The 12,006-nt window shown below is 41.3% G+C and overlaps 1 protein-coding gene across 4 annotated transcripts in view; it reads right to left on the bottom strand.

The window, feature by feature from the left end:
- The window catches only part of FAT1 (FAT atypical cadherin 1), a 118,509-nt gene that overhangs the window by 43,951 nt on the left and 62,552 nt on the right, over positions 1-12,006 (bottom strand). For all 4 annotated transcript variants that reach the window (XM_014532239.1, XM_005884844.2, XM_005884845.2 and 1 more), the window contains exon 4: positions 1,432-1,493. In XM_014532239.1, coding sequence (XP_014387725.1) covers positions 1,432-1,493 — 62 coding nt within the window. The remainder of the gene's footprint in view (positions 1-1,431; positions 1,494-12,006) is intronic.

The following is a 12,006-nucleotide window of genomic DNA, read 5'->3' as shown; positions in this document are numbered from 1 at the left end:
TAAAATAAGCTAAGTCATCAATTTAAAATATATGCTAAGCAGCACGCCTTTTAATACTAGTAATCATCATTTTATTTTGTTTGGCTCTTGCACAGAAGTTTTCCATGTTTAGTAAGGTGAACCATAAACATTTAAATTTAATACAATTTATGAAATAAAAATTTCAGTAAAAGAAATGTAAAATAACTTTTATTTTAAGTAAATTATTCATGTCATCAGTGTAGGAATAAAAATCAGGATTCTTGGTGATGCACTGGTATGTGCTTCTAGATGCAAAAGAAACAATCTCACCCTTTAATCAAATGTCCATTTTTACTTCAGTGTGTAGATTAAAAGTAATGACCTTAGCAACAGTTATTCTCCCCTCACACATCCTCCCAAATTAATTACTGAAATACTAAAAACTAAAGTGGATTGAAGTTTCCCAGGGAACTATTTTCTGTTTGAAGCTTGATAGGTGTAAATCCTGTTATTTACAAACTGTGAATGGATCCTGACGGTACTTGTCAAGTACACGATCTACCTTCCCAAATTCTCAAAATAGAACAAAATAAAAATTACCATTGCAATTTTAATGTCTCACACCATTTCCCTGTGATCAGTTGATATTTGGGAAAAAAGAAAAATTAAAGAGAAATACAATCAAAAACGATGCTTTATAGTATTCATCACCAAATTGTTCCTAAGCCTGGATTCAATAACAAATAGCCAGTAACACAGTTTTGTTGCTGTTGTTGTTTTATAAATACTTTTACTGACTTTTAGAGGAAAAGGAAGGGAGAGGGATAGAAAGATAGAAACATCAATGAGAGAGAGAAACATCATCGATCGGTTGCCTCCCACACACCTCCTACTGGAGATCGAACCCACAAACCCAGGCATGTGCCCTGACAGGGAATGGAACCCAGGATCCTTTGGTGCAGGAGATGATGCTCTAACAACTGAGCCACACCGGCCAGGGCAAAAAAGGCATCAACTTTACATAATTCAGTTTAAAATGGAAAACAAACAAAAACCTGGAAACAAGCTAACTACAGTTTAAAAGGTTGAATTCGATCTATTTACATAAGTACATCTCAAAAGCATAATACTGAAGAAAAAGATGTAGAAGACATACAAAAAACCACTTATGTAAATGAAACAAATTCAAATCACTGTTTTCAGTTTTGCTTACTCTCTGTGTGTGCCTGAATAAATACAAAAATTAGAAAGGGACTTAGGACAGTGGTCTTGCATCCTGGGGACACAAAGGGACATAAATGAGGCATAAAATATATGCACAATGTTTTATATTCTTTTTTATTAATGAAAGTAAGCTAATATAACAAAATATTAACAGCTATGAATACTAGTAAATGAGAACAAGAATGTTCTTTCCCATGATATTTATGACTATATTTTCAAAATAACTGAAAATAAAGAAATGCTTACTTCTAATATGTGCTCATCTTGCTGCTCTCGATCTAGTTTCCTCGATGTAGTTGTGATGAGACCTATAAAAGGATAACAGTTCATTAGTCCTCACAGCAATAAACCATAACCTCACATAACCACACTCCGTATGTAATTCTAAGCAAACCTCTTAACTTATTCTCAAGGGAAAAGAATGATTAATAAATAACAGTTAATTATGTTATTTTCATTTAATAATTCTTAAACTCAATAGGTATATTACAGAAGTATTAAGAAAGTGAAAAACTCAAATCAGTTACATTTTTTGGTTTAGTAGTTTTAATCTGCATTGTCAAAAAAAGATATTTAGAACACGAGATGAAATTATGGAGGATTTCAACCTCATCCATATCTCCTTCAACTGCTGCAGGACCCATCTTCTCTCTCTGTCTCTGTCTCTCCCTCTCAAAAATCAATATTAAAAAAACACATATCCTCAGGTGAGGATTTAAAAACAGAGAATTGACAGAAGCAATTGCTGTAACTAGTGAAAACAGCCATTGGAACTGGTTTGGCTCAGTGGATAGAGCGTTGGCCTGCGAACTGAAGGATCCCGGGTTCGATTCCAGTCAAGGGCATATGCTCGGGTTGCAGGCTCGATCCCCAGTAGGAACTGTGCAGGAGGCAGGCGATCAATGATTCTCTTTCATCATTAATGTTTTTCTCTCCCTCTCCCTGCCTCTCTGAAATCAATACATATAAAAGAAAAGGGCCATTGGAAAATATAATGTATATGACTATGCTTCATTACCTTTGCATCATCTACTCTCAAAAATGAAGATTATAAAAGAAATGTGATTTTCCAGGTAATGCTGCTCAAATAACAATCATTTCATTTCCAACAAAAGAAGAAAATTAAGACCCCCTTATTTCTTTGATTTTTCTACCAAACTACAATACTGACTCTATATCTCTCTCCTGAACTATGACAACTATCTGGTAAACTGTGAACATATGGAACCAAGAAGACCATTAAAACTGATTAAATTTATTCTTGTACTTCACAAAACGTACACACAACACTGCCCCAGCCACTGAAACACCCTCCCCAGCCTGCGTTGATGATGGACAGGTGGGTGCTGAGCGGCTCCAACATTTGCTCTGAAGGTCAGGTACAGCTTCATGTGGCAAGACAACGGCTAGGGCCAACCTTCCCCCTGCCCAGCTTTCTGTGGTTCTTCGGCACGGAAATACTTCAAATAATTCATATTTAAGAGCAGACTTTATCCCTCTTTTGGATCTTCTCTAATATCCTATTTTCACAAAACTACCAATTAAAGGCTATTCAAAATGTTTCTCTACATTTGTAAATGAGGGGCTTGTGTTTTCATGTAATTTGAAGTATTTCTTTTTCTGAACTAGTCACTAAGAATCTAAATCCACATTGTCTTCCCCATACTTCAATGAAGCAATGCTCTCCTTTGAATAAGAACAACAAAAGACTGTTTTGTAAGTTACACTCTGAGGTTTTCCCTAATTCGAGGAAAATGCTTACAAAGCTTCATGGTGTGAAAACGTTGCTTTGGCACAAGTTTAATGTCCATTCCTTCAAAACCTTTTCAAGTTCAGTTCTTTTTTTTTCCCCCATCAAAAGTTTACCACCCCTTCTGATTGTGGTTTAAGTAGTTCAAAAATGACAGGAAGTCACCGGGATGAGTCCCATCCAACTGTCCCAATGTGTCCATCAAAGAGTCATCGCCAATGGGCACTTCACAAGGGCAACAGCTTGCTTTGACCACCTGGGTTGGCGGTAGAATTCATTCTGCCTTTCACACCTATTTGCACCTCTGGGACCCTGCTAATCCACCCTGCTACCCCTGCCCCGCCCTCACCACTGTGATAAACACTCACTTCAAAAATGAACCCAGCATGTACCTTTTCTATATACCTCACACATGTTATTAACCGTGTAGGTATTAAATAGTCTAAAAAGGGCATCCATTTCTTTCATTTTAAACATCTGTGCTCACCTGTAATGTTTGTTACTAAATCCCAGGGAGACATGTGCTTAATAGAAACAGCACAATATTTCCAAACTGCAGAGAAACCCAATGCTCAGGTGTCTGAGCCAAGAAGTTAAAGTGTTTCAAGGTCACCGGTAAGTCATTATCAGAGCCAGGCTTAGAGTTTAGCCTTCCTGAGGCCCAGATGAGAAGGGGTTTGTTTTGTTTTGTTTTTTCCCCCTCCCCTTCCACCACACACTGCATAGTTTATTGCATTATGGTATTTCAACGCTCCATAAACTCTGAACTGTGACTTATATAAAAGTTAAAGGGGGAGTGGGGGTGGGGGGAGGAGGGAATAGCCATAGTTAATCAGTATTCACTTAGCGGGTCCAAAAATGCAAGTTAGAAAAGAAAACAGGAGGGGTGAAAGCAGGAAAATGCATACGCAAGTGCTGGCTTTTGTAACATTGTGTTTTATCTTTCTTTTCTGCGAAGCACTATTAAATTAAAAATAGAAATGAAAATACAAAACTTTCTTTCCTTGACCTAGAAAAACATCCCATTCTGTAGAGCAGCGATTTTCAACCTCTTTCATCTCATGGCACACATAAACTAATTACTAAACTTCTGTGACACCCCAAAAAGGTATATTATATTTTTTGCTGATATGACAAAAGAAACAGCTATAATTCTGATTCACTCACACAGGACAGCTATTGCTCTTTTGGCTGTTGTTGTTTTTTAATCGGACAATCTAAGGGAGAAGGGTTTAGTCAGGCTAAACAGTCAGGAGCTGCATGTTTTAAAATGTTTTGTGGCACACCAGTTGAAAATTGTAGACCAATACTATTATAAATATAGGTGGGCTGAGAGAACAGATTGCATTATCTTCTCACCAATTATCAGTTCAAGTTTACCCCCATATGTGTATGTAAAACTAAGAAACCAAACTGTCCTATATTTTATGAATATCACTAAAAGTGATTCATCGCCTTTCAATGCTACTTTAGACATTTGGAGAAAGAGTTCATTTAAGAAAAGAGAGAATGGTAGGTTAACTGTCATGCTTCACTAGAAATTTTTATTCTCTGACATTTCTTACAAACCCATACCAGAAACCATCGACAAACTGCTCAGTTTAAGAGATCAAGTAGATTTCATGGACTAGAATGCACATACTGGTGAGTATAAGAGGATGAGTAGGTACAGATAATCGGAGATAGTCCCCATAGGTGAAACTCCCTCTCTGCATTCATTCCGCTTCTTTGTGCTGTCCAGTAAGAACGCAGATGACTAAGACAGTCTTGTTTTCAGAGTGTTTAAGACACAAGGATGAAAGGGAGAAGTCAAAAGACTACATTCAACAAACAATAAGAGGGCCTAGAGTGTAGGGCGCATACTGAAAACAGCAGAGAGAAAGAAAGGGTTCTTGCTAAAGGCTCTGTATTCCAAGTAAGTTTGAACTTGGGTGACGAGACATGTAGTCTAGCCAACCCCATTGCTCCTGTGGATAACCAATCAATCACCTACTATGCAAGTGAGGCCATCCACGACCAGCCAACCGCAAGCCGACCGGCCAAGCGACCACCATTGCATACTGTTTTCTACATTGTATTGCAGTCTTCATTTGAAATGTTTTATGACTTTACAGGGTATTATTCTATTCTGTTAATTTTCATGGTACACTAGTAAAACATAACATGCTTTGAATTAGTTATCAAAAAACTACAGGGACTAATCAAATGTATGGAAAACAAAGGAGGCAATACAACTGGTAATCATTCTAGTTTTTAAAATAAATGATTAAGCAAAGCACGGGGAAGCAGGAGACAGTAACTACAGCTTCCATGTAGCACACGACTGTCACTCTGCCCATACTTTCCCCAACCAGCTTTAATAAAGTCAAAATGTTCTCAGAACAAGGCTGTTCACTGCCATTTACAAAGATCACAGCCGAAGTCCTGAGGTCTGCACAGAAGGTGGGCAGAGGGCACCACAGGCAGGAGGGACAAGGGCAGAAACTAAACCAGGGACAGTGTTTTCCTGTGCAGACTTTTAAGCTGTTTCTTCCAACAGGTGTTAACTTTGCTGATTTTTAACATCTGTGCGAGTCGACTGGAAAGTAAGTACTAAGCAGCAACCACACATTCAGTCTCATGTTTGGCTCTCTGGTGGCTACAACAAATGAATATGGGGTGGTCCTGGCCCTCAAGGACCTGAGCCAGGACTGCATCCCCTACAGGCAAGACCAGCACCCACACTGAAAATAAAGGCAGAGCAGACCTGCAAGGCAGGCAGGGAGGCTGGGCATGGCTACCCAGAGCCCCATTCCAAAAATACACAAGGCTTTATAGGCCAAAAGCGAGCGCTCAATGTTTCCTACGGTTATCACTCCACATCCATCCCCTTGGAGCTGTAGGTCATGAGCTCAGAGATGCTCCACCGCATCGTGATGCCTTTATTTAGGGGCTGTTCTAAGACTGCCTCTGAGCACAGCCTGCCGAGGGCTCTCTGGCAGCTGTGGCCATCTGAGCAGCTATTGTTGTCACCCTGGTGCCGGCAGGATTAGGCTTGGAGCCAAAAATGGAATTCTATTCACAGACGGCCCAGTCTGTACGGGAGTTCAGGGCTCACGGAGTTCAAACTTTCCAAGGCCCAGAGAAAGCGCTAATCAAACAGATCACGTCACACAGGTAGTGGCTGAGCGGGAATTTACACCCAGAAATCTCCAGGCTTCTCTTCTGGTTTTAATTCTATCTGAGTAGCTGTTTCTTGTTGGAAACTGGTGGCATGAAAACCATGACAAACATAAGATCAAAAGCCAAATGTGCTTTATTGGAAGTTGCCTTCATCATTCCTATAAATGTCAGCTACAGCAGAGATAGAGAGGGGAAGAAACTCAGCCCACTTTCAAGGTTAACCCCATGTTGACAAGAAAAGGTGAGCTGCACGCAGGCACTTAAACGTGAAAATCTTAAAATACTGGTCTTTAAAATAATTTTAGCAAGTGATATTCAGCAACATGTTTTAAAAAATGGAATACCACTTGAATCCTAAGGGTTCAACATCAGCAGATTTTAAAAGAAAAGCATGTCATCATTTCACATAAGTAGAGAAAAGGCACTGAATAAAAGCTGACTTCCTTCAGACTTTTAGGATAACACACTTCACTAAAAAATTAAAAATAAGCAGGTTAGGTAAGACACACCTATTGATCCTTCCTTATAATATTTGCATATCTTTGGAAAAAGACTGCAAATAGGTACACTTATTCTTTTTAAATGAATTCCTGCCATTGTGAGCGACCGGCCCTCCGTTTCCTTCCGCTGCGGCTATCAAATGTCACCGGAAACCCTTGGAAGTTGTTTGCAGCTGTAGCTGTTTCCTATTGCACTTTGTTCAGCCTCTGCTCCAGCCACAATAAAATGCCACTTACTTTGATGGAGGAAAAAAATAGTGATAATGTGATCCTGGACTAGAACATAGATGAGCATGCCTATTAGCTAAGATAGCATTTTATGGCTTTACCATGCTTTCCAACGTAGGTTTTGTTATTATTCAGGGATGGCGAGGCCAACAGGTCAGACAGCAACTGTCACTGAAAAGACACTTGGTCACCCACAATCCCCAAGAAGAGGGACATGCAAGGCAATACCACCGGGCACGCCTGCCCACACCACCAGGGCCACAGGAGGCTGCACCAGGGCCGGGCAGGAGCCTTTCTTGTGGTTTCCGCAGCACCGGCCAGTTTGAGGATCTCCGTGGGCCTGGAGCTCAGAGGTTGTTGCCCTACTTGTCTGGTCCGGCCCTGGGGTGGAAGGGCAGGGGATACTGGCTGGATCAAGGGTGGCCCCAAGGATGGGGTCTGGACTGGCCAGCGGGCACATGAAAGGTGAGTCATTTACTGCCTCTAAGAACCATAGAGCCCTGAGAGGGGCAGTCTCTGACGGTGAGAATCCAGACACCAGAGCATCAAGAACACAGAGAATGAAACAGCTAATATAATAAGGAAGAAAACTGACTGGGGAATTGAATGGGAACAAAAATTTTCATGGGTATCTTCTTGTACCTTTCAAATTTTGTACTTTGTGAATGCATTATGTATTTATAACAAGTAATATAATTTATGAAGTATGTTACACATACATACACACACACACACACACACACACACACACACACACACACCCTCAAACACACATCTACTTTCTGGTCTTGGTAAGCACACTATACTGAGAAGGGGTGGCATTTTGAGGAAGGAGGACCAGCCAGAACTAGAGGGTCAGGATTCTGGGCTTCAGGTACAACACAGTGACACAATTTTACAGATGAAACTGTACAGTGATCTATATTTCTACAAACTACAAACTCCAGAAACATACCCAGGATGTTGCTAAGTTTAGGTTTAAAATAAATCTAGAAATTCAATTTTAATTCCTTAAAAACACAAAAAAATCTTGGTTAAGAAGATTCCTACTGTTTATTAAGTGAGGGTTTAACAGTATACACATATTTGTGGCAGCTCTAAAATTAAATAAGCATTTTTTTTTTCCAGATAAAAAGCAATAGTTGACCCTCCACTTCTAGCCAGGGGATCAGATTCACCCTCCAACATGAAACAAACAGAAAATAAGACAAAATAAATGAAATTGTGGTTTCTGGGAAAGAACGATGGCCGGAATCCTGAGAGATGGGAAACTGTTAGACCCCCAGAGCAAGGACGAAGGGCCAGGAACAGAGAGAAGGGGAAACTTCGGGGAGTGATGAGTATGTTCACTGCCCCATTGTGGTGATGGTTTCACAGTTTGATAGCTCTGCCAAAACTTACCAAATTGTAGGCTTTCAATATGCGCCATTTACTGCATGTCAATTTGACTTCAATAAAACTTTTCAAGAATAAAAAGCAATACTTGCTTTGCGTCCTAAGCATGGAAAATACCAAACATACAGATAAGAGAATAAAACGTTGGTCTTTTCTAAAGTGTATCTGCCCATTATAAGTTGCACATCACTCCCCCGAAGTTCAAATGGAAAACATGGACTAAGAAGATGCTTCGCGAGGGTCATGTCAGTTTCCCGAGGCTACTTGTGGACAATGAAACCCCTGAAGCACACTGGTCCCCATTGTCCGGGACTCCGCTCCTTAGCTGTCCTTGACATACCACAACGAGGCTGTGACGCGTTTGTCAGCAGGGCCGGGCGGCGGAGGTTCAGACAATCTAACATTCTACACCCTTATCTGTCTCCCACCCTCGGCAACTGCACAATTTATATTAAAAGAAGCAAATTTCACCCTAACTGATATTGGACATAATCAGACAAAATAAGGTTATAAAAAATTCTTATAAAAAATTCTGGTGTCAACAAAACTTTGTGTGTGCATCAGGAAAGGGAAATGGATCGAGTCTCTTTTGCCTGTACACCCTGAAAAAAAACACCACAAAAACACACCCCATCACTCTCCTTATAAACAATATAATAAGAACCATCTGAGATGTAGAAAGACAGTTCCTGGCACCACAATCGAGCACCGAAACTTTGGCTGAAAGATAAAAAAGGTTCATTCAAACTTGTCATTTGGAACCCAAAACTCAGATGATCCAATCCAGCCTCAGAAGATTTTCTGGTCTTGTTTTTAAGTATTGTGCCATAGCATGACGAAGGGAGGAAGGGTGCTGTGGAGGTCTTCTCTCCAAAATGACTGAGCGAGGTCACTGCATTTATGTTTACACAACATGTTCCAAGGGATCGCATGGAGACACTCAAAAATAGGTCACTGTTTATAAACATCACATAAATAGTCCCCTTCTACCCTTACTCTGGTAGCTAAGGTTTTCCATCAAGTGTAACTCATTTAACATTATCTCTTGGCCACTAACTCACCACTCCAAGTGTCCCCCCGTGTGACTCACATCCCCACTTCCTCTGCAGGTATGTATTATACCTGTCACACACTATTGATTCCCCCCACCCTACCCCCCGTTTCTCTCTGCTCTTTCACCCTCGTCGACGACCACCTTTCAAAGCATCTCTTAATGCGCTGCCTACAGGGATGAAGCTCACCTACACTTGCTGCATAAACACATGATCTCAATGGCCATGAATGCAGGCTTTCCTCTCGCCCGCCGAACACTCCCCAGAATCCTAAATTCAACTTCACCCCTAAGGAGCAAGTTACACTCATCTTACTTCGTCAACATTGCTTATCCAATGGAGATGCAATTAACTGTATCGTTAATAAAGTAACATATGCACGTTGAGAGAGGCTGTGGTATCTTCCCCACACCCGGTTCTGAGTGCACCGCCCTCTGCACACAGGGGCCTTACTCACCGGGCAAGGCATGCAAAAACCATCACTGGTCACACAACGCAAGGGCCAGGGAGCCCGTTTCCCCAGGATCCCAGAGGGAAAGCCTCGCTGTGGCCCAGACCTCTTGATTTCCAGCCCAGTAATTTTCTCACTCAGCCAGTAATTATTAAACAACATGATTCAGGACCTCCAGGTGGTGTTCTGGGTCAGTAAGTCATGGGAACTTTCTCGACCAGACTGTCTTTCATCAGCTCTCCTAATCTGGCCTCCCTATTAAAAATATGTCTGCTTTGAAAGTCTTGAGGAAGAAGGATTCTTTGAAGCATTGCACTTTTGGACCCTGAGGATCACATGCAAATTTTCTGCTGAGTTGAGGGGATAGAGCCAGCTAGAGACAGGCTTTGTGAAGCTATATTTACTACACTCTGCAACAATGCCCATGTTAAAATGTGGTTATTTCTTTTTTAAAAATATACTTTTATAGATTTCAGAGAGAAAGGAAGTGGGAGAGAGAGAGATAGAAACATCAATGATGAGAGAGAATCATTGATCGGTTGCCTCCTGCACGCCCCACACTGGTGATCGAGCCCATAACCTTGGGCATGTGCCCTGACCCGGAATCGAACCGTGACCTCCTGGTTCACAAGTCGACGCTCAACCACTGAGCCACACCGGCCAGGCAAAATATGATGATTTCTTGATCTGAAAAGCCATCAGGTGATTAGCAGAACTCTCAGACTTCTTTACTAACCACACAGTCTATGATAGACTTCAAGACAAACATGCCTATGTACTAACTGTAGTTATTCCCCACTGTTACCTGCCTCAGCCCATAAGAAAATAAACCCTCTCTGTAATCCTTATGAATTTTCTTCTGCTGCCCCGGCAGCAGGACGCATGTGCTTCCTGCCCAGGGTTGGGAGCTGGCTGTGGCTGTGGCTGTGGCTGGAGGGGTGGGGGGTCGGGGGGCGGTATTCTCCCTGATGCTAAGGAAGAGGTCTCTGCAAACATCTCTTCCCAAGTGTTGTCAGGACAGAGGGATGTAAAAGGGAGAGGCAATGCCACATTAATCCCATTTGCACAAGACATAACAGGAGAGCAGCGCTATCATTATTTCAGAGGCCCCAGAGATAACTGCGGTTTCAAGGCTCCCCTCCCCACAAAGGCTCAAACAGAATTTGCTTACGTTCCTTTCTCCTCAAATATACATTATGTCCAGACCTATATTTGCTCAGACATTCAAAAGGCCATTGATGGCTTTCTTGCCTGTCTCTTCAACAGAGAAGTTAACCTAATCTAAAAGACAACATAAAGAAAAATGAAATCATCTTAAAGTCTAAATCATCAAACCATTTTTTAAAAGGGGCGGTTATGTTTGTTAGTTTTTGAATTACTACCTGGCGGCTTTGACTTTTAAATTTCTCTGTTTCTCAAGGCCGGCCCGCCCCACCCCACCCCCACCCCTTGCTTTCAGGCAAATAGTTTCTTGACTCTGAAATCCTCCCTCAGAATCTGTATGCATTTCTAATCTTGCTTCTTTTACCCCTGGCAGTGCCCTAATTTTTTAGCTCTTAGTTTTCTTTCAGTGGACTTCACAGGAAGAAGGCTGAATGTGGTTACTACTTGTGCAGTAAAGAGTGTGCAACTGCACTGCTTACACGAGCCTTTATTAACCATTTAGAGACGCTGTGTCAGGTCTTCCTGTTCTTGTATAATCTCTCAATTCCAGCCCTTTTTCATAAGCTGGGGGTCCTGCGCCCTGCCCCTAATGCTTCCCAGAGGAAAAACTCTCAGATCCCGTTTCTGTCCCGTATAATTAAGTTCTTATATGGCTCAACCATTAACCAATTGCTGGTTTCCTGTGGCTCCAAACCTCCCTCCAAGGCTCCATCAGAGAAGCACAGCAAAATCTGGCCAAACACTAGAGCTTTACCAACGATCTCAAAGCAAAAGCAAATCCTAGATACGCAACACCCATCTTGAACCTGTGTTTACCTTTAACTATCAAGAAAGGGTTTCTATGAAAGTTAGTGTATGCTAACAAGAGGTTTAAAACTAACATTTTAACATGCCTTTTAAAAGACAAAATATTACATACACACACACTCACACAAACACACACACTCACACGATCTCTATCAGGTGGTTTCTACAGACATTTGAGTACACAAATATTGAATTCAGGTTTTTTTCCACCTTAAGAATTGTTTCCTCAACCCAAGTGCCCACCAGTAGGTGAGTGGGTGAAAAGCTGTGGGACATTCACACCATGAAAGACAATTTTACCCTGTGTGACAG

The sequence above is a fragment of the Myotis brandtii genome, unplaced genomic scaffold, assembly GCF_000412655.1.
Source record: "Myotis brandtii unplaced genomic scaffold, ASM41265v1 scaffold866, whole genome shotgun sequence".
Classification (NCBI taxonomy): Eukaryota; Metazoa; Chordata; class Mammalia; order Chiroptera; family Vespertilionidae; genus Myotis; species Myotis brandtii.
The sequence above is the reverse complement of the archived record's forward strand: the minus strand, read 5'-3'. Positions and strand labels throughout refer to the sequence as shown.